Genomic DNA, 23,206 nt, shown 5'->3' on the forward strand with positions numbered 1-23,206 from the left:
CACTTAAAATATATGCGTTGTAGTTTCTTATAGGTGTTAAGATTTATTTTTTGAAGACATACTTCTTTTTTTAGTTCGTTCAAGATACTATATTAACAGTTTACCTCTATTAGTAGTTGGACTAGGTAATTTTGTCGAACTTGTTAAAGTATAGATATTATTTAGAAATATAGTACTGTCACTATCAGTAGTGTTGAAATGTAGTACTGTCGAACTTGTTAAAGTATAGATATTATTTAGAAGTGTAGTACTGTCACTATCAGTTCCATTTAACACCCAAATAGTTTTAGTAACTTAAACTAAATTCAAGTCAGTTTTAAAAGCTAATGTCATGATAGCTTCAATTTTTGAACTCATGAGAGTTATAAGCTTTGATTTATTATAAGGTAATAACTGCTACTCTGCAAGGGATCTATTGCAGTATGGAAATATGGTGAATTTTGTTTCGTTGAAATATCAGAAATAAAGTTTGACATCAGTATTAAATTTAAATTTGCCTTTATTCATACACAATGTATAAGTATAACTTAAAGCAGTTGAAATAATAAAATAAATCCAATATTGAAAACGCAGTTTTATCCTGAATTTGTTTTATTTGTACACTTTCAGAACATTTTCGAATCTCACTGGACGATTATGCCATAGATATACTACTCTATCTTATTAATAGAGAATATGCTTACTCTTTAAATTTGTAAAATACATGAAACGTTGTAGCTTATTAAAATATAGCAATAGAGCTAATTTTTTTCTAGCAAGATATGAGTATATAAACAAAGAGGAAAAGAGGAAGATTGAAACTTCCCTTTCTCTTTTGAAAAACTGTACAAAATGTATAAATAGAGTAAATTATAAACATATTAGATTAATTTTGTGATTCATGTTTGACGGTTAATTAATATGTTGGAACGTCCAGGTTAATTTTTGATAGGTTATTTTGATTTAAAAACTCGATCTGGATTGATTGATATAAATCCGATCAATCCAATAGAAAATAAAATACTTATGCAATTGGAATAAAATTCATTTATAGTACGTGAGCAAACTTGATCTGCGCTAGACTTAAAGGACAGCACACGAGATACACATGGGCTCGTCTACTAAGTTGATTGAACAGGAATATTTATTTCGTATTTCAATACGATTTAGTATAATTAGACCGAATAATCCAAATGAATAATCAAAATATTTTTCATGACACCTAATACTTACGTGCCCGCGTGATTTGATTGAGCAACTATTGCAAAGGCTATCTTTCTTTAATGTTGAATGTGCAGTTTGTAGCTCATATTGCGAATTCCATGTCTTCGTTATTTTAAAACTAAAAATATTTTGACCATGTGTACTAGTCCAGTACCAGTTACGATAACAATGTGATTTCAAACTCAAAGTTGCCGTTAGCCCATAAGTGACTGGGATCGAACGAATAAGATTGATTTGATTCGGTCAATAAAAAAAAAATAAAAAAAAAATCTACGAAAAATGTACCGCATGAAATGTGTCGATTATTAAGCATGTTGTGTACACCATACATACACAATACACAGGTAAAACATTAAAAGTTTTCTTTCTTTATAGGCTGAGTATTTGCTGGTCTTCGAATCAAAGTCCCTTAGACTTGCATGGAAAAGTAGCCATAGTAACTGGAGCAGCCCAAGGTTTAGGTTATTCGTTCTGTGAACGTTTGCTTCAGAAGGGTGCTAAGGTAAAGTCTAATGCCATATTCAACAGTATCCTATAGAAATAAATGCGAGTATTGCGAATATTTTAGGTTTATTTATTTATCATATATATGTATGATATGTGATAATTCCAACCAATCCAGTAGAAAATAAAATCCGTATACAAATTGAATAAAATTAAGTTATAATATGTGAGGGAACTTGATCTGTGTTAGATTTAAAGCGTAGTACAGGAGATGCCATATTTATTCTATTCCAAACCGGAACACATCTTGTGGAATGTTTACTTTCACTCCGTCTATCGGAAGCAAGTACCTACCCAACACAAACTCATCTTTATCTCAATCTTGTTATCATCATCATGCTCATCATCATAGGTGTTCTGCCCTTATTGGCAGGTCACTTGCCGCAGCTGAGAAGCTTCCATGCTCCACGGTCCTCCGTTAACCTCTTCGTCTTCACGTATGATTTTTCTGTTTTCATATCATCCATTAATTGTAATCTCCTTCGCCTCCTCCCTCTCTTTCCCGCCACCATATCCTCTAGCACGCTCCTCATGACACAATTTCTTCTTAGTCAAAGTCTCAACCAGTTTCTCTTCCTCTTCTTAATAATATCTAAAAGTGTTCTCTTCTCCCCCACCATTTTTAACACTCTCTCATTCGTTTTCCGCCTGACCCAACTAATTCTTTCCATTCTTCACCACACCCACATTTCGAAGGCTTTCAGTCGATTTTCATCACTTTTATGTAATGTCCACGTTTCCGCTCCATACACACGAAGCATTTTATGAGTCTTTTTCTTAACTGTTTATTCAAGGTCCCACAAAACAGACTTTTAGATGTATCAATCTTGTTAGATGTATCAAAAATGATGGCTAGGAAAGCTCAAGGATTATAAAATAAAGTGTATGTTGTGACACTGAGCACAGGGACGTCTTAACGTAAGGATAAGTAGTAAAATCCCAGGAAGCCCACGAGGAGAATTACATATATTACGTGTAAAATTTAGTCGTAGGATCCCAGAATACTGGTATACCCAGGGGCCCATAATGCTGTTAAGACTGCATTCATAGACTGTTTATCAAATTTAAGTGTACTATAAATTAAAATTACAAATGTATATGTTAATGTAATCATACCAAACATAGTATTTTATAACACTGCAATGGGGATATTACAATGAGATATTTTACTGCAATGAGATATTTTACTGCAATGAGATATTTTATAACACTGCAACTAATACAAAATATGAACTGGTGCAACACCAAGACATAAGCTTTTAAACCTAAACTATGGTATCAGTACAACATATAGAATAGATATATTCTACGAGCAAAGGCTTTGTGAAAATATAAATGAATATTTGATATTTTCAACCTATATATTAATTTAATTATATTTTATACATATTAATTTAATTATTACATCTATTTCATTATGCATTTGTGTAACTTATTATACATATTTCACACGAAATTTATGGATACTACTTTAACATTGCAGTGGTCGCGCTTTTCAGATTACCTGTTTGGTCGCGCGGATCACTATTGTGATCCACAGCTTAATTGTATTCAAACGGTTATATTTATAGTACTGTTATTATATGGTGGGTGGGGAGTATAAAGCAAAGTATAACGCACATTTTAATAATATTCTTTTTATTATCTAAAGAAAAAACACTTATTTATAAGACATTTTGTAATTTTAACAAAACTCATAACAAATTTATAACAAAACTTATTCATTTTATTGTCAATCAGCCAAGCAAACGCCCCAACAGGTGTACGAGCATTTTTAGCATCACCCTAAGGACCAGGTGTATGAAAAGGAGGTATTATATTGTTATATGGAACTCTAGAAGTACGTGGCAATTGAGGCTTCAAATACCAGCTCTCTTTTCTTACCTTTTCCCCTATCTATGTAAAACTCACGCAAACCAAGATTAGGTAGTTGAGAGTCTCCTGTAAGAATTGCTTCTACTCGAATATCTTCCTCTGCTACTTCTGCAGGTAGTGGAATCCTCTGCTTCTTCGTTTTATTGAACTCCATTACTGTCGAATTCATTAGACACCTCGTTATCAATCAAGAGGTCTTCCTCTACTTCGTCTGGGTCTTCTATACCAACAATGTTGTCACAGTCACTCTCTGTTTCATTTAACTGATCACGTATCTGTTCACTGCCTCGCTCCGACATTTTAAACACTAAATATACGCAACATATAGAAAACAAACACAGTTATTCCAAAAACCAAAATGGGTCAAGTTTTAAAAAATGTAGTCCGTGTTTGGTCGCGTGGATCACAATAGTGATCCAGCTATAAAAATGAGTACCCGGTAAGTGCCCTTTTGGCAGCAGGAAAGCTGTGACAACACTGGTCTGTTCCACATGATGTGGGGGGAAGGTAGATGGCTCTTCAAGAGCAAGCGTTCTATCAATTCCTAGCGGCAACAAAAGATATCCCCCTGGATCACAATAGTGATCCGCGCGACCACTACAGTGTTAATATACTTTTAAAAGGAAAAAAAAAACAGTTATCAAATTAATGTTTTATTTATTTGTATAGAAATTATATTCAACATCACAGTAAGAAACGTTTGACAAATTTATTGCTTCTGAAAAACTATTGTATGATGTATAGTAACTTTATGAGAAAAAAAATTAACTTTACTTAAAAAAAAATATGAAAATCTATATTAATGAAAAAACATTGCTATACTTTATTCTCTCCCAGCCTTCATGACGGGAGGCAAATACTATTATTTAAAAGAAAATAATAATAAAAAAAAAAAACAGTTTCTCTTCAAGCAAGAACCAACAAAAGCTAAATTTGCGCTTCCACATTTACCAAGAACACGTAATAAAGAGGGTGACTCACTAAATACACAAGTACTGAAATTATGAAGTATATATTATTGGGTCACATAATAGTAAAGGCGCTCTTGACATAGACAGCACTTTGATTACAGAGTGTGAGATCCTTTTGATTGACTCTACAGTCTTCGGCTTAATTTTAAGTCAGTTACTTGTAAAAAATAATATGTACAAGAAACTATCTTAGAATATTATTCATAATTAATTGATATTTAATTATGAAATGTATCTTTTGTTCTCATTTTCTCTCCATTGAGAAGAATTTCAAATTATACAGTTGTAAAAACTTATAAGTGATTATAACCAACGAACATTGAGATCTGCTCCTCAAAAATGTATCAAAGTGAAACATTTATTAAAGTGAAAACTGATGTGAATTTCAATAGTTAAGTGTTGTAGTACCTGACGTTCATATTCTCAATAAATCAATTGCTTTCAGTTGTTCAAATCTTTGTTTTGAAAAGTACTGTGTAAGTCGTTCAAAAATAATAATCTGACAGACATATATAAATTAAGGTAATAGGTTTAATTAAATTATGAAATTGAAATACTTAAGTTTGCATATACATTATTAATCAATAAATTTGTAAGATACGGGCACAAATAGCCTCGGTGTTGATGTTCCCATTAAAACTTAACCATTAATCAATCAATCAATCCATACATACTTAGGTTAAAAAAAATTGTACTTCTCTTTAGTATCATTCAATCATTACTTTTATTTCTTATGATAACTTTACATATGAATATATGTCATATTTTCCAATACATGAATCTTGCCCAACTACTACGAGGGGTAATCAAAAAGTAAGGTTACAAAGCCTGCAATGTATATATTATTTCATACAACTAATACAGCCAACAGATAGTACATAAATTAGGTTATTTTTCGACATAGTCTCCATATCAATTGAGGCACTTATCGCATCGTGGGATGAGTTTGAAGATTTCTTCTTGGCAAAACTCCTGTCCTTGCGTGTTCAGCCATGTTGCCATGAAATGTTTCACCACCTCGTCTGAAGCAAAGCGATGGCCTCCGAGGTGCTCCTTCAAGTCCAGGAATAGGTGAAAGTCGCTTGGAGCGTAATGTGATTCTTCTGTTGTTGTGAATCACCTCCTCAATGCGAGCTGTGTTAAAATCTTTCGATGCCGTGCTGAATCAGTCACTGCGCTCTATACGTCGGTTAGGTTTTGTCTACCAGCCGCAAACTTTCGACAGGATTCTGCGACGTGCTGACGAGACATCACATTCTTTTCGTAAACCTCTACCAGCTGCCGGTGAATTTTAGCTCTGGTCGCATGCTTCGCCCACAAAAATCGAATAACTGAGCAGATTTCTTCGCGAGACCAGTTTTCCAAACGAATCGCCATTTGTTTTTACCCACAACTAGCGCTGTAGGTGGCGGCCGGCTGAAACTCTGCAGAGTTGACAACTGCTTGTATTAAAATTACCGCGCGTTCCTCATATTTCTCTATAACAGACGAAACTCCAGAAATATCGGTCTTGTAACCTTAGCTTCTGATCCTTCCTCGTACAAAGACAGAATAATAACAATTTATTGCCTTTTCCTTTGAATATTCTTGAAAGCACTCAAATTAGAAAAAAAATATATGGAGTTTACACAATATTTTATGGCAGTCTACGTTTTAACCAGCTTTAAACTGCTTATGAAGATATTTTTTTCGAAGTTTTGCTTATTGTTAAGCAGCTTAGAAAACTTAAAACCAGATATTTTAAATATTAGACAGAAAAGAAATCAATATATACAAAATGTAATTACCACAATAATCGAATGCTGCATATTTCTTAAGATCTTTATGGATTGTTCATTGTTATATTACTTGCAAGCGATTTCGTTCTTTATACATGCACAAAAATTATTAAATAATGATTAAATTTAACATTGAACAAATATTGAATATTATATATTTATCTACCTAGTTACTACTTACCTGATTGTAACATTGATTGAACTTAACTGATTGTAACAATTTTATTCAAACGACAAATTGAACATGATGTTGTTCTTTACTTGTTCCTTACAAACACTTTTATAGGAGCCATATTTATACAACAGTAGCAGTGTTTTATCGTATGTGGCAACGAACATCAATATATGAATATGGTGAATTCTGTCAGAAAATAAGTTGGCCACAGTATATTAAGAAGTTGTTGTTAAGAATAATTGTGGGCTATGGGGACCGACAGATAGCAGAAAATAATGTCAACCTTAACATGTGGACTCTCGGAAATTGAAGTTGATATGACATGTCTGAGTTTGTTACAAGTGGAGAGTTTTTAATAACTGTTATATATTTAGGCTTGCAATATATATTCAGGATTCCCTATAACCTGGCAAGTACTCCCTATGTTCCTTTGGGGGAATCCATCGCACATATGTTGCAGAGATTTGAAAAATACATTTTTCAATCGAGCAGGTATGACTTCGAGCGTCATGTTGTAAACCGCACTCTCTACGGTGGGGTGCTGACTGCCACAGCCAATTATTGGTGCTAATTGCCACGACTGGCGCTGATTGCCAATATCAATGTGCTTACAACCACGATAGCGTGCTGACTGCCACGAACCTGAGAGAAAGTTGCTAGACGTAACATTACCGGACGCCAAGAAGCATGAAAGAAACTAGATGAACTTTAGGATCGTGTTGTTCAGACCAACACCTAACAAAGGTAAACAGATCTCTGCATGTACACTCATGTCCAAAATTATTCTCGCATGACTATAAATATGTTGTTCTAGTAATATAATTTGATAACGAATTCGCCCGGTATTTCTTATAATGTTAGTGTGTGTATAATCGGCAAAGACAAGTATGTGGTAAAGTCAAAAGAGCAGTAAATAAGAACAATAAAACGAAAATAAATTTTTCTTGTCCATTAGTTACATTTTATTTTACTCATTATGATTTTCGCACTTATAATTCTTTCCCTATGAAATTTACCACAAATATACATTTCCTGATTATACACATATCAGTATTAAAAGTACTCTGCAAAATTATCAAATTATATTCTTACAAGAAGACAGTTATAGATATGTGACAATAATTTTGGACATGACTGTACTTCAGTTTTGTCAGGGAGCGGTGCGTACAAAATTGGTACGATTTATGTATTCTCACTTGAACTCCCTATGTCAGCATGAACTGTGTACAGCTGCGCAAATTGTTTCGAGCAGCTCTTGAAAGTTCCATCAAAAAAGCACTGCTAGCTGTCCCTCACAAGGGAAGTTCAGGATAAAGCACTCGCCTGCAGAGATACTAAGCATGCCATTTAAAGTCCCAATTCATGCTGATTACAACAAGCTAATAAAATTCCTGTACGGTTGAGAACGGTTCGAGATATTCAACTTGGAAGTTTATATGAGAAAATGAGGATATATGCATTTATACGCGTTAAGTACAACATAATTAGTAACGAATATTGACATACGAATTGAAAGCTATCGGAAGTGACAGAAAAAAAGTGTTTCGCAATAACTAACGGATTTGTTAGATACAATTAGTCATTTTCATTGTTCACAATAATCATAGGTTAGAGATGAAAATTGATCACTGATTGATGAAGAAATGACGCAGGCAAAAGACTCCCTTGCACCATGAATATTTTATATGTGCAATTGCGTTGCATCCGTCAAGGGAACAGTTCGCAGAACCAAAGCAAAAAGCAAATTCGACAAGTGATTCAAAAGTTATAGGCCTATAATTTGTTCGTAACCTGCCTTGTAGAACGCAAACTGAAACAATCCAATGTACAGCGGTGATTGGAAGTGATTCGTATGGACACGAACTTTATTTGATTGTTTCGTTGGTACATTATAGCGTCCAGATGAAGAAGTTTCATACTATGTACAAATCTGCCATAATCTTTCATTGATCGGAATCAAAACACATCAAATGGTTGCACAAATTGTGTGCAATTCTTTGATATCTTCTCAAGCATTAGGTCTTTGCCATCCGTCATGCAACTTGTAATGGACAATTTGTCTGTGAATGGACCCCAGTCATCAAGCAATAGCAAGTTCAAACCATCAGGCTTCGCCATGGGAGAGAATACTTAACGCATTGAAACGTGCATCCACTCATTTTCTCATATAAATTTCCAAGCTGAATATCTCGAACAGTTCTCAATGTACAGGAGTTTTATTACCTGTTGTAATCAGCATGAATTGGTCCTTCAAATGACATGCTTATTTCTCTGCAGGCGAGTGCTTCTCCCAAACTTCCCTTGTCAGCTGGCTTCAGACCATCATATCCATTAAATAATACAATAAAACAATTAATATAAACAATGAAATGTGCAAATTGTACATATAACAGAAAAGACAATCCGTTTATAAACATCCAAGCGTATGTCGTTCCACTTAGTGAGCAACTTTGTAACTTATAGGATGCCACATAGATTTGCTGTGATGATTACTAAATTAATCCCTAATTATTCTCTACTAAATTAAATAATCATAAATTTAGTATGAGGGATTAATTCCTCTCTTTCCAAATACAGTTTCTCCCAGGCTCGTGGCAGTCAGCACGCCGTCATGGCAGTCAGCACCAATAATTGGCTGTGGCAGTCAGCACCCGTGGCAATCAGCACCTATCCCTCTCTACGTTGCGTTGTTTTTGAATTACAGCCCTCTGAAGTTCATTTTCCCACGCTTTCAGCACCTTATATCGCCGAAATTATCCCTCACAGACCAAAGCTCCAGAGGACTTTTTTTGCTGGTTCCGGTGTCGGAAATCAGCTCCCGAAGTTTGTTCAAAGAGTTTCTTACCATCCTATATAGATTTAACCACGTAATGTATAAATTTCCTACATAAAATATTAACCGTCAAGTGCTGAAAACAGTGTATTGTTTGGTCTGCAAGATAGTAAAATTATGTAAAATTTTTGGTATATCTTAAGAATATTTGCAAACTGAAGTGATTAATATGTGTATTTTAATTTGATTTCTTTTAATGTTAACTTTATTGACCTAAAGCGAATATTTATTACATTTCTTACATTTTTAATATTGTTTTTATTTAACAGGTGTTTGCCACTGACCACAATGAAGAACAGGCAAAGAAGAATATTATGAAATTAATTCCTAAATTTGGACCCTTAAATCTCAAGTTTATGAAGTGTAATATAATGTGTCAAAATGACATTGAAGGTAGAGTAGTAAATGGAAATGGAAATGGAAATTTAAATTCTAACTTTCTGCTAACAATCAATATTTTTATGGATTTTATTGTAAAATATTTATTTAATAAACATAAAATAAAATAACAATAGCTCTTCGCGAGCCTGATTTTGCCCCAATGATATTTGTTAGCGACCAGTGGAACTACGTTCATCCTAGCGACTAATACGTGGTCAGCACATCGCGTCACTCTGTCTCTAACAGGCGTATCAAGAGTTTTCTGAACCTAGTCTCCGTCACGTCTTTTATTCACGTGATTCCCCAGTTTGCCTCACGACGCTGGGAGAACATCGAAAACGGGTGCACCGCCGGCAATCGAACCCGGAATCACTAGACCACAGAGCCCCCCGAAGTATGTATTTACTATATTGTAATCCTTATTCTAGAGTTCAGTGATTTACAAAATTGTGAAGACTGTTTCTCTTTTCTGTCGTATTATCACCTTAGCTTTTGTTTCTTCTATTTGTCCAAAGCAGAAAACAACTCAATTACTGTGTTAAATGTTTATGCAGCTGTGCGTTCTAGATAATAAAATTAGAGGCCTGAAGATACGATAACAATAAGTATTTCTTCTTTGAAAGTGTCACCGAAACGTTTAGTTAATACATGTGCAAAGCTAGTTACTGACTCGTCGGACCTTTCGACAGATTCTAGCAATTGATCATCAGCATAAGAAAAGAGTTTATTTTCCAAATACTTTAATAACACAGGACCTAAACTGATATGATAATTGAGAAACACATGTTCGTGTGAAATATCTTTCAGCATTTCCTAAAACCTGCCTTTAAGCTATTGGTAATATCGCTTTGCTTTAGTCACCATCTCAATGATTAATATTACACATATAATATACATCAAAAAAATGTCTAATCGTCTATCGTTCCCTGTTCTGACATCATACTGAAGAATTGGATGTGTGACTCTTGACATGTTCACTTGAATGTTTCTTGCTATATGGAATGGAAAATTGAATGAATGAAAAATTTGTTAGTGTAAGAGAGAGGCTTTTCCTACCATCAACGAATTGTGTTTCCTTACAATCAACTTTTAGTAAATTACTTTTACGTCACATACTTACTGCCTAGTGGCTAGCGCGCGTGCCTTTCATGCAGGCGGTATCGGGATTGGATTCGCGGTGAGAGAATATCAAACGCATTACAGTGGTTCAGATCCCATTTTAATCTCTAGGGTGCCGATTAAATATTGACTTATGTGATCGCAACGCATCTTTGCTATCAATTTACGACAAACAACAAAGCCGATTAAATATCGTTTTTCTGAACCTTTGTAATCAAGTGTCTCGCAAAATTTTTCTCTTCGTCTACGACGTGTTTGCTATTTCACTTTGCGTGAAATTAACATACCTATATTAGTCAAATCCCAAATGAAAGCTTGTGTACAGTTTTGATAGCATAAGCATTATGTAGGAAGGATTAAATATCTACAGGCTGTAGTTATATGCTGATGTGAGCTTTCTAAGGTAATTGTGCATTTTATTTCATTTAGTTGATAAAGAATTAGCAATAAATAATACATTTATAGCATGGTATAGTAAAAGCTTGCGATATTAGTGTGTACGGGTTCCGACGTACTTCAGTATCTGCTTTTGTATTATTATTATTCAAAAATTGTTCTATTCAGAATTTGTTTATTCAGAAATTTTATTCTAAAGTTTGGGTTCAAGTTTTCAATATGATAAATTTAGTTTCAAGATCGTTAAATCTTACGATTGACGTCATTACACAAATTACGAAAAAATATATTTAACAGTGTTTTTTCGGAAATTGATCGTAAAGATACGTTTCGATCACGCAAGTCAGTATTTAATCGACCCCTAGGTCTCCTCCTATATAGCCTTGGTGTTGACAAAGAACATAGAAATAATTTAGTCATTCAGTTATTAATAAATATATATATTTCAATATAAAACTATCGGATTACAATTTTTTACCATATTATTAGTACACAAAACTCTATAGCCTCAAAATTTGAAACTCCGTCTATAATATTACAAATAATGTTAATTAATATTTGAAGTTTATGATTATTCTTTTTTACTCGTAATAAATTATATTGATTTTAGTTTTGATTTTAAAAAAAAATCAGTATACCTTTTTAAAATTTCGTATTTAAAGTTCAATGCAATTACTGTTCACTGAGTTTGTATTTTTATATCATGAACATTATCTATTATAAAGTACTTTTTCAATTTTTAAAAAATGAATTTCCTCCCATTACTTAGTGTTTGTAGTCCTGAAAATTCTATCAAATATTCATTGGTATATGAGTAAAATAGCCTTTGTTCACTTTACAATATATTATCTAACTAGTTTTACAAGATAAGTTTCATTTATTAATATTACGTACATACTGTACTATTCCAAATAATTGAACCGAATTGAACACCTGGTCTTACAAATATATTATTTAAATATACATATGAACTGACATTTTAAAATCAATGTATTATTATTATTATTATTATTATTATTATTATTATTATTATTATTATTATTATTATTATTATTATTATTATTATACACTATGGTATATATTTATACAAGATACTTGCGAGATCAAGACAAGAGTTTGATGTAGTTATTTGGAATAGTACAGTATATGTACAACACTGGCAAACAAAACTGAGTCAGTCCAAAAATGTTTTATTAGGCTACTATGCCGTAAAATGAATAGAGACTACTATTCACGCAGTTATGAATACTGGAATCAATTTTGGAGATCACAGGCATTAAGTGACATGAGAAAACTTATTGAAAAAGATTTTATTCAGAAAATCTTAGACAATAGACATATTGAATAATGTTTACATAATATAGGTATAAGGGTACAAATGTATAATATGAGAAGTGGATCAACATTAGTTCCCTTGAATCCAGAATCTGTAATTTTAAGAAGAATGACTATTTCTTTTAACTTAGTTTAATTTATTTTTATCAGTACAGAAGCATAAATTGTAAAGTTCAGCAAATATTATTTGCAGTATTTTGACATTGAATATATTTTGAGACTGAAAACATTTGATATTAATTTGACAAGGAATTACTGTTTAATCCGATATTATTTTATTTTATTTTGTCGTTATTTTTATTATTTCAGTAGGTAGATTATGTTGTATGCAATATGTGCTTATTTTTGTCTGATAAGGCATTGTCTTTTTTGCCATTAGGCTGTTCATGGTACAGAAATAAACATTATTATTATTATTATTATTATTATTATTATTATTATTATTATTATTATTATTATTATTATTATTATTATTATTATTATTATTATGTAAAAAAACTTTTGATTATTCCACAAAGTTCAACCTTCAATATTCACTTACAGAAGTTAATAGTAATTAAATTACAACTCTTCGTTCATGTTTTAAAATTATTATTATTAACTTATTTTCTAAACTGTGTCTCATGTTTTCAGCAATGCTTAATAAAGCGAAAGAAACATTTGGAGTGCCAGAGATCGTAGTTAACAATATAAGCATACTTAAAGAGGCGAAACTGGAAGATTCTCCACACACTAACTTGGTAAGAATTTCATACAGATTGTCTTATGAAAGAATTCTTTAAATTGTGAAGACAAATTATTAATAAGTTTTAAAAATCTTATTACGTTACAAAGAAAATAAACTCAACAAATTCTTTTACAAATTGATTCTCTACCATTAATGGATTAACTACTATTTAGTATGGTATTATGATAATAACATTACAGTTTTCATGCTGAGTACTTTGATTAGTAATGTATAATTAACCATTTTTGGCACATGAGCACAATATTTATTTGGTAAAAGGTTAAATATTTATTACATTACACTTACCTGGTAATTTAATGTATAGTCATCTAAATAAAACGTGACTGTATAAATTCTAAAATATCTAATTGTAAAAATTAGGAGTATATTTACAAAACTATAGTCTGGATTTTCGGTACTTACCCTGCATCATGTTCTAAGTGGGAGCTATTTGAACTAAAAAAAAAAAAAAAGCGAATTATAGCTTAAAAAGTCAGAATTAATGTTGTTGGGAGTCGAGCCACTGACCACTTATTATTTAGTTGAACGTGCATCATGTAGCCAACCAGAGTTCAAAATTCTTCATAGATGAAAAATCCACATTACTAATATAATTAGATTTGAGGATACTAATATTTTATATATAAAAATCGATAAATTATAGCATTTAATGTTATGTTTATGCTTCCTGTGTAAAATAAAATTATTGGATACCAGTTCTTCCATCATTATCGCAACGTCTTCAACCCTATTACGGTAATTTTTCTGCAACAGTGGCGCCGATTAAGGGACATGGGGAGCAACTCTCCCCCTCCACTTTTAGCCTCTTTTTGCTTCCATACCATTACTTAATCTCATGTTCCCTTAATAATGGCATTTTTTTGCCTTTCACCCCCTCCCCCATCCTCTCTAGTGTTTACATTCAATCGTCGTTACTGCTCTCCAATCATTTGTTACGCGATTTGATTTTTCTAGGAGTCATAACTGTGAAAAACAATGCAAAATTATACTTGAAAATCTGTATGTATATACTAATTCTGGCAATGTACTTAGGAATATGAAATCTAATTTGAATTAGATCAATATATGCGTTTGAGTCATATTATATTAAGACCAAACATATATTAAATTTAGATCTGGATAACCTCGATAGAAATTTGGATAAAGTCAGAAACAGCTTCATTAAAAAATGCCAGTCTCAGTAATTTTAAATTGAAGAGGTATAGCTCAGTTTTCCTATTGTAGGTTATGCTCAGAGGCTACCAGTTGAAGCATTTTGTCTATGGGTGAAGTCTGGCACCTCTAGTGAAGTGAATTCAAGTAAAATATTTCAAATCATAAAAAGTTTGTGTAAATAGTTGAGTTTTACAAGAATTGTCCAGAAATTAACAGACATTTTGAAATAAAAAAGTAACAGAATGAACAAACCAAATTGTATTATATATATTTGAAAGATACACTCTTAAGCTATTTTTCCACATAATCGCCATGCAAGTTAAGGCACTTCGCATACCGTGGCACAAGTTCCTCAATACCGTCGAGGTAGAAATTTGCCGCCTGCGGTTTCAACCACTGGCCTACACTGGCATGCAGTTCGGCGTCACTATCAATGCCTTGTGTAGTGAGCCATATCTTCATCGCTGGGGAAAGATAGTCGCTCGGCGCCAAATCTGGGCTGTATGGTGGGTGATCGAACACCTCCCATCCAAAACCATCCAAGAACTCTCGGGTACGCTTGGCCGTGTGTGAACGTGCCTCACTCAGCCTTCACTCATTATTCCATGTCCGTACACTTCACACAGTTGGTGATGAATTCCAATTGGCTTGTAGCCTCAAAATCTAAATCCTAAATCCTAAATCCAATTGGCTTGTAGTGTTCTGTCAACAAAAACCTAATCAGAGAACGCACCTCACAAGAGGTGGTATTTTCTATTGCAGCGCACATTGTGAAACGTCATAGAAAGCACAGTAAGAGCATCACAGCCCTCAAGCTACCACAGTTGGTTGCGTACTGAGTGTGGCAACGTTCACACCAAGATGGCGACTCTTGCCTCGCCCACTATCGCGATAGGCCAAAACGTCTGGTACCTTCTAAACTGTCCCCGTATTTTGTTTTACTTATACATATCTGTAATCTTCAAGTTAAGAGCTCTTGTGTAGATAGTTAAAACAGTGACTTTGATATTAGTCTTTGTTTAGAAAACGATTAAGGTAAATAACATGTTCTTCAGTTATTGTCTGGCAGATGATGATAAGAAGGTTGGTTGCTAAGTATAATACCACAAAAGTAACTAGAATAAGAATCTCAGGGCATATAAAAATGCCTAGTAGTTGATAATCTTAACAAAAATGTGCCAAACTTTACATAAGTTAAAGTAAAATGAAGTGTTTCATTGTATACTTATTTATTTGTGCAGTGAAAATGTGGACCATTATTTCATAATATTCATATATAACTGTCGTATAAGGACCAAGGAAATCGAAAATTTGTTTTTCTTGGTCAGCACCATTTACAGGATGCATGGCAAGACTTCAACTATTCTTAATATTCCTATATCCTTTAAATGTAAAAATTCTTTATTTTGTAGATGAGCCCATAAACGATATCTTATTTTTCTTTCTTAGAATGAAAATCTGCAATAGATTAGTATTTACAAATCTTATAATCTACATATTATTCATATATTATAATACGGAGCTTATAAAATTTATCAGATTTTAATGTTATTCTGATAAATCCGTTACCTCCTTCCATTTAATAAGTATTTACAAAGTTTTTCCCCTCATGTTGAGTCATTACTTTGCCATCTTATTGATTTTTAAAACATTATTTGAACTTGATGAATGAGTTATTCATTCAAAAAGGTATCGCTTTGTTTTAGGTAAGCTTGACGCGAGGGACAATCCTTGCTCTTAATATGATGAACTCAGTGAAAGGAGGAAGAGGAGGTATCATAATTAATCTTTCTTCTGCCCCTGGTTTCTTACCTGTAAATGCAACATCATTTGGTGAGCTGAATAAGCACTATATCGTTGGACTCACCCAATCACTTCGTGTAAGTTCTCATATTCTCTCTACTTTTTATTGACTGAAGTTATCCAAAGAAAGTTTTTACATCATATGTTAGTTTTAAGGATTGTCGTTAAAAGGTAAGACTTTCTTTTATCAGTGATAATAACTTAACACGTATATAACTCCTTTGCAAGTATATCATATAAAAGTTAGGGAAAACTTGTGTGTTCATATGTCATTATTCTCTTTACCATACAGGGTGGCACCCAGCCAACTGATACATTTCATTGCGCAGGCGTAATAACTTATATTGGCTGGCATAGTGGGAACCAAAAGAGGAAATAACGCCACGTTATATGGTCAGCCTCAATGGAGCATTGAAGCACAGAAGAACGTGTTACGTAGTAGTTGTGTAGTTCGCAGTCATTACGAAACTAAGTCTGTACCAGAAGAGCAACATTTATTTTAGACGAAACATTTATGCGAGTTTTATTACTTTTACTATTACGAGTTTTTTTTTTATTACTTAACCATTTAGACAAGTGCAACATTTATTTTTTAATGTTGGTCAACATGGTAAAGTTCTGTCTTGGAATACCATACTGGCTTGGGTGAAGAAGATTGAAAAGATTTATAATGTGTTGAATGGAGCTCCAAGAACAATGCGAATTCCTGAGAACGTGGAAAAACCCATATTAAAGTTTCTCTAAAGAAAGGTTGCACTTTTGGCACAGGCTTAGTTTCATAATAACTACGAATTGAAGTAACACGATGTTCTGTGCTCCAATACTCCATTGTGAGTGACCATATAAAGTAGCGTCCTTTCCTCTTTCTGTTCCCACCCCGCCAACCAGTATAAGTTATTGCGCCTGCGCAATATTCAAGTTTGAAATGTGTCAATAGGATCAGCGCCACTCTGTATAAGTATAAAGTAATCATTTTACTTTGTTTCATTAGCTTCAGCAATAATTTCGGTTCTTATATTATTAAAAAAAAACTAATTGATGCTAATATCAGTACTTTACCTTACTTGAAATTCCGATTCATGAAGGTTCCTTGCACTTTGAGGTCTCGGCTATTCCCTAGAGCTTTGTTCACGGAGAAATAAGCTTTCCCAGCTGGCATGGTGGTTAAGCGTGTGTCTTTGTTATATGTGGTCCCGGGTTCGATTCTCGATAGGAAAGCACAAGAATTTAATTTCACATCTTGTTTAGTCTAAAGGCCATAACCGTGGATCGTTAAACTAGAAAATTTAACTTAGTTTTTACGGCGGAATAAATACATTAAGGCATTATAAAGGAATGCTCCGTGGGGAGAGCATTGTTGAAACACCTTGTTAATTGCTGCCAGTCAAATGTCAAAAAGTAGTTGAGCACGCTGTGAACAGTGAGCTCAACTTGTGTGTTCATTTGTGCAGGCACAAAAGATTGCCAACTTTTTTTTCTTGAATACTGGATTTATGTTCTTAATTATTGAATTCCATTTTTTGTTCAATCAACATTTATCTATGTTAAGTTTTGGATTTTTCAGAAAAATAAACAAGTTCTCAAAAGTAAAGTCTTGGCTCCAAATAAAATTCTTGTGTCTACAGTATTATGTTGTGTTTTTTAAAATGTTTAGAAATATTTGTAGTTCTGTAATTTTAGTGTAAGTTAGAGTGTAAGTTTAGTGTAAGTTATAGTGTAAGTTTAGTGTCTGTAGTTTAAGTTATACAGGCTGGCCCCAAAGTAGGTATACACCCCTGCATTGATCAAGTATACCATTTTAGTTTATGGGTTTATTTGCTTCGGCTGTTTCGGGCTTAAGATATGTAAGTAAAACACATTAAGAACAAATAATAAAGAAACTAAGTCTACCTGATGGATAACAACAAGAAATGATATAAAATGCAATGAGCTGATCAATATAGTACTGTATACCTACTTTTGGGCCACCCTGTATAATGATATAAGGTATTAGTGTCAACTTTTTTTGTAATATTAGAATGAAAACTAATAAAACAATGAATATGTAGTGTTAGCAAGGAATTCCAGAGTCATCATCATATGTATTCTGCCATTATCGGCAGGTCACTTGCCGAAACTGAGAAGCTTCCATGCTCTACAGTCTTAAACTCACCTCTTCGTCTTCACATGCGACTTTTCTGTTTTGATATCGTCCATTAAGTGAAGTATTCTTTGCACTCTCCCTCTCTTTCTTGCCACCATACCCTCTAACATGTCGCTCATGATACATTTCTTCTTAGCCAATGCCCCAAACATTTTCTCTTCCTCTTTTTAATAATATCTAAAATTGTTCTTTTCTGCCCCCACCATTTCGAACACCCTCTCATTCGTTTTCCTCTCGATCCATCTAATTTTCTCCATTCTTCTCCACATCCATATTTTGAAAACTTCCAGTCGTTTTTCATTTTTGCGTAATGTCCATGTTTCTGCCCAATACAGTACAATACTCCACGTGAAGCATTTTATGAATCTTTTTTTCAAATTTTTATTCAAGATACCACAACGTACAGTAATGTTTTTTCTCCATCCTATCCTTGCCTTTATTTCCCATTCGCACTTCATATAATCAATAATAATACTATCCAGGTATCGAAAACTAGTCACTTGTTCTATTTTCTCCCCTCCTACTTCTATATTTGACATCGACCGCTTCGTTCCAATCACCATGACTTTTGTCTTTCTAACATTTATTATCCCATATTCTTCAGAGTCTTTCCTCAAGCTTTCTAGCATCTTATTGATTTTCTTTTCAGATTCTGCAACAAGTACCGCATCATTTACAAAACCGTATATACCTAATCATTTCACCTCTTACCAAAATGCTGTCTTCATTATGTAAGCTGTTTTTCACTTTCTTTTCTAGATAAATATTAAATAATGTAGGCGAGAGACAACATTGCTGTCGAACTCCCCTTCCAATTGCACTCTCCTCCTCAATTCTAACAATAACATATTAATTCATTTATACGTTTTTTATGAGCATTCGATATTTCCATTCCAACCCAATTTTCTTTAACGCTTCCAACAATTCCCAATTCACGCTGTCAAAAGCCTTTTCTAGATGAAAAAAACCACATACACCTCTTTTCCTTTTTCTATAAACATTTCATTGATTACCCTTAATAATCAAATTCCAGAGTGGGCATATAAAAATCAAAATAAAAGTATTTGCACGATAGTTATGAATAAAACACAGTAGCAACTAAATATAAGCATTTATATGAAAAGAATTCACCTTCCATCCGGTGGTTTTGTTTCCCTATTACAACTTATTTCAACCCGCGCTGGGGCTAAGATCGCGAACTCTTACAGCAAACTGGAAGAAATCACTGAGCAAACTGAAAATAATCATTCTACGGGAAAAGACACACAATGAAGCAAGTAGTGAAAATGTCTAAACAAGACAAATCTTCTGTATCATTTCTGGTTATTATTTTCGTATTACATGGAATAAATATGTAGAACTAAGAAAGTTAAATGTACTTTGTAATCAAAAATAGGTGGAATATTTTGAAATTGGTTGAATACGAGAAGGGGCATGGTAGCTCAGTGGTAGAGCACTTACTTCTGGTGCGTGGGGTCCCTGGTTCGATCGTCGGTTAAGTAAGTTTGTATGGACAGCATCGTGTCTGTGGGTTTTCTCGGAGGACTCCCGTTTCCGCCCCACTTTCTCATTCCACCAATTTTTCCATTATCAGTCACTTGCCTTAATCATCGTCTCCCTTAGCCTAAAGCGCATAATCATTGGACGTTAAACTAAAATATTTCATTTCATTTTCATTTTTGAATACGAGAATTACTCAAGAACCAGAAGAATAGCGCACGTTTTGTAATTCAGAAAATACAACTGGGGAATGTTAGCTTGAGTCTTCATGCAGTAATCTACAGACTGTCTGCATAGATTGGTTCGCTCTTGATTTTGTTTTGTGCGTGTTTCTATCCGTGAATTGTTTTTGTTGATCAAAATTACAATTGAAGCCATCGTTCTGCTTCGGCAAGCTGTATCAACTGAAGATATTTCAGGACTTAGTATTCATTCTATTCATGTGTGCGCACTCGGTAAATACCTGTCCGGACACTCCATGACAAATTTGATTCTTCAAAATGTAGTCAATGGTGTTTTTCACAATCTTGACTAGTCCTGTGGAACTTTTTCTATGTTTTTCCAGCTTGTGCTTGTCGAAGTACAGTCAATCCGAGATTTTCGGTTGCCAGTCGGAAAAAAGTCCCTTAAATTTATGGTTTACTTGAAACATTTTGCGTAAAGTTTTGTCGAATCATAACTTTCTCAGTCACATTCTCCACGTCCACCGCACGAAATAATACTCGTACTCTTTCTTCCTTGTTGAAGATAACAGCAATCACTGGAAGCTACGAGCAGTAGCGTACGTAGGAACTTATTTTGGGAGGGGTCCAAACTCAATATAAGGGTATTATATATTAAAATTCCTTAAATTGCCCCTAAAATTAGGCTAAATCTACACAAAAGTCGAAATTTCGGGGGGTCCGGACCCCCAAGACCCACCCCTGCGTACATCCCTGGCTACAAGTAGGAGCACATAAATCATCACTCCACACGACAGACTAGCGCGGGAACTCCCAAGCTAACAACACCCAGTGGCACTTTAATAACCACAAGGGTAATTCAGAAAGTAATGCCTTTATTTGTGTTTGATAGATAGCACCGATACAGGTATCAGTGGAAAGCTTACAATGTCAGCTACAAATGGTGGCATCATTTTTCAACATAGTCCTCATTACTTGTGCTCACGGGAAACACGGTTTGTGTCGGCTGCAGGTGACACCTTTGCCGAACTACTGCTTCTATCTCCGCCTCACAACTGCAGCGTTGGCCTTTAAGGTGATCCTTAAGTTTGGGGAAGAGCCAAAAGTCGCAGGGCACAAGATCCGGACTATAGGCAGGATGAGACAGAATGTCAACAATACTTTGGCAGCAGATGCGATAATTTTGAATATTTTTGGCGAAGGAGAGGACGTGTGGCGGTATTCCATCGACTGACGCTTCGTTTCCAGATCGTAATGGTGTATCTACAACTCGTCGCCGGCGATGAATTTTCCTGGACGCACAACCTTCCGCAGTCAGAAATTCAATGACAGCCCCTGTTTCAACCGGACATCACCACTGGATACCATGGATTGCTCCTTTACTCCGGAACGAGACGAGATAGAAAGGAGAAACAAGTGACATTCTTTAGCTTAAACATCAGTGCATTAATGATAAAATAGTTCAGAATGTTTGCAATACTGTCGGCCAAGTAATGGGCTTGAAGGCATTACTTTCTGAATCACCCACGTATGAACCATATATGTGCTATGTTGCTATTTTGATGAATTTCCGGTACCTTCATATATTTTAAAATTTTCTAAAAATAATCATATCTTATGAGTTTCTTTTCCATGTATTGTAGAACGATTTTAACTACCAAAATACTGGCGTTAGAATTGCTGCTATTTGTTCTGGATTTATAGATGCCCTTAGGACAGGAGAAATTCCTGATAATCGTCAGGTTGTTACAAACGTAAAAGAGACTCAGAAGACTCATAATGAGCTGAAACCTCTGGAAAGGTAAAATTAAATACTAGAAATGAAACTAATAATATTTCGTTTAACTTAACTTTCCTTGTAATATATGTAAGGTTTATGGCGGAGATTGATTAACGTGTTCAGACTCAGTTTTGAAATTTTACAAACAATTGACTGAATCATTTCTAATGCAGAATTCAAAAATTGTTATTCAACTTAGAGATGTAGACTAGAAAAGAAATATTGTTTTTAGCATATTGACTTTTAGGATAGGATGATGAATATCTTTGTTTTGTTGAAATGAATGAAATAATTTCATGTTGTAATTTTACTGATTGTTTTCCTTTATAATTATTTTAATGTATTTTGCTTCAAAGAACTTATCTTCTTTGATATTTTAAACTGATATTCATGAACCACACTTAATGTAAAATACTAATAATAATTATATTCATCTGGAATACTAGTGGGTTGGACATATTGCAAGAATAAATTATGATCGTTGTACAAACATAATTCTCTACTGTAAACCGAAATTCAATAAGGGACTAGGAAATGCTGATATACAAGGTAACGTAACACTGTGCAGGAACATTGACAAGGTGGAGAGTTTAAGAGACTTTCATTTAGTAGTAGATTGACAGTGGTGTTGTTGCTACAATTATTACAGTAGAGTTCCGAAAACTCGGGCTAATGTGGATCGAAGGGAGGCCGAATTTGTGAAAATGCCTGATTATGGGGAATAAGGTTAAAAAAGAATAAGTACGAGTGTTTCCTCAGAAAATACAGTATTGTACTTGTCTGTATTGATTTCTTTAGAATACAATAGAGAATAAACTGCCCAAATACCCTTAAACAAAGGAAAAATACGTACTTTATGAAGAACATAGAGCCTTTACTATACATGAAAATGAAAATAAATGAATACACATTGTAAATTAATTTACCTAATAAGACACACATCAGAGAAATACTTTACGAATGTATAAAGCTGTCTATAATTTAAATTAACTAGCCGACTTTGCAAAAACTGCCTACTCTTTTTTTTAAAAAAAGAAATGTGTAATATCCTGTTGTTTTCCGCACTGCACTTTGCGTTTTGCTGCTTCATCACGAAGACGACGAAGGAAGAGTAAGTCCATTATCGACGCACGTTGTTCAAAATACTCAAGGGCGGTTTTGACAGCCTTTAGTCCGGGTGCGGTCCTGAACGTGTCTATGTGCGGTTTTTTTTCGTCCTGTCAGAGTGTGATCGAGTTATCTGGACTGCCGAGTTTTAGGGACTCTATTGTATTATTATTATTATTATTTATTATTATTATTATTATTATTATTATTATTATTAT

General features: G+C 33.8%; 1 protein-coding gene across 3 annotated transcripts in view; it reads left to right on the top strand.

The window, feature by feature from the left end:
• LOC145668869 (uncharacterized) overlaps positions 1 to 23,206 on the top strand; it is a 69,111-nt gene that overhangs the window by 2,696 nt on the left and 43,209 nt on the right. For all 3 annotated transcript variants that reach the window (XM_081737101.1, XM_081737102.1, XM_081737103.1), the window contains exons 2-6: positions 1,579 to 1,705; positions 9,609 to 9,732; positions 13,204 to 13,310; positions 16,180 to 16,353; positions 21,745 to 21,902. In XM_081737101.1, the coding sequence (XP_081593227.1) occupies positions 1,579 to 1,705; positions 9,609 to 9,732; positions 13,204 to 13,310; positions 16,180 to 16,353; positions 21,745 to 21,902 (690 nt within the window). The remainder of the gene's footprint in view (positions 1 to 1,578; positions 1,706 to 9,608; positions 9,733 to 13,203; positions 13,311 to 16,179; positions 16,354 to 21,744; positions 21,903 to 23,206) is intronic.

This window comes from Thermobia domestica, chromosome 13 (genome assembly GCF_964235325.1).
Source record: "Thermobia domestica chromosome 13, izTheDome1.hap1.1, whole genome shotgun sequence".
In the NCBI taxonomy this organism is placed as follows: Eukaryota; Metazoa; Arthropoda; class Insecta; order Zygentoma; family Lepismatidae; genus Thermobia; species Thermobia domestica.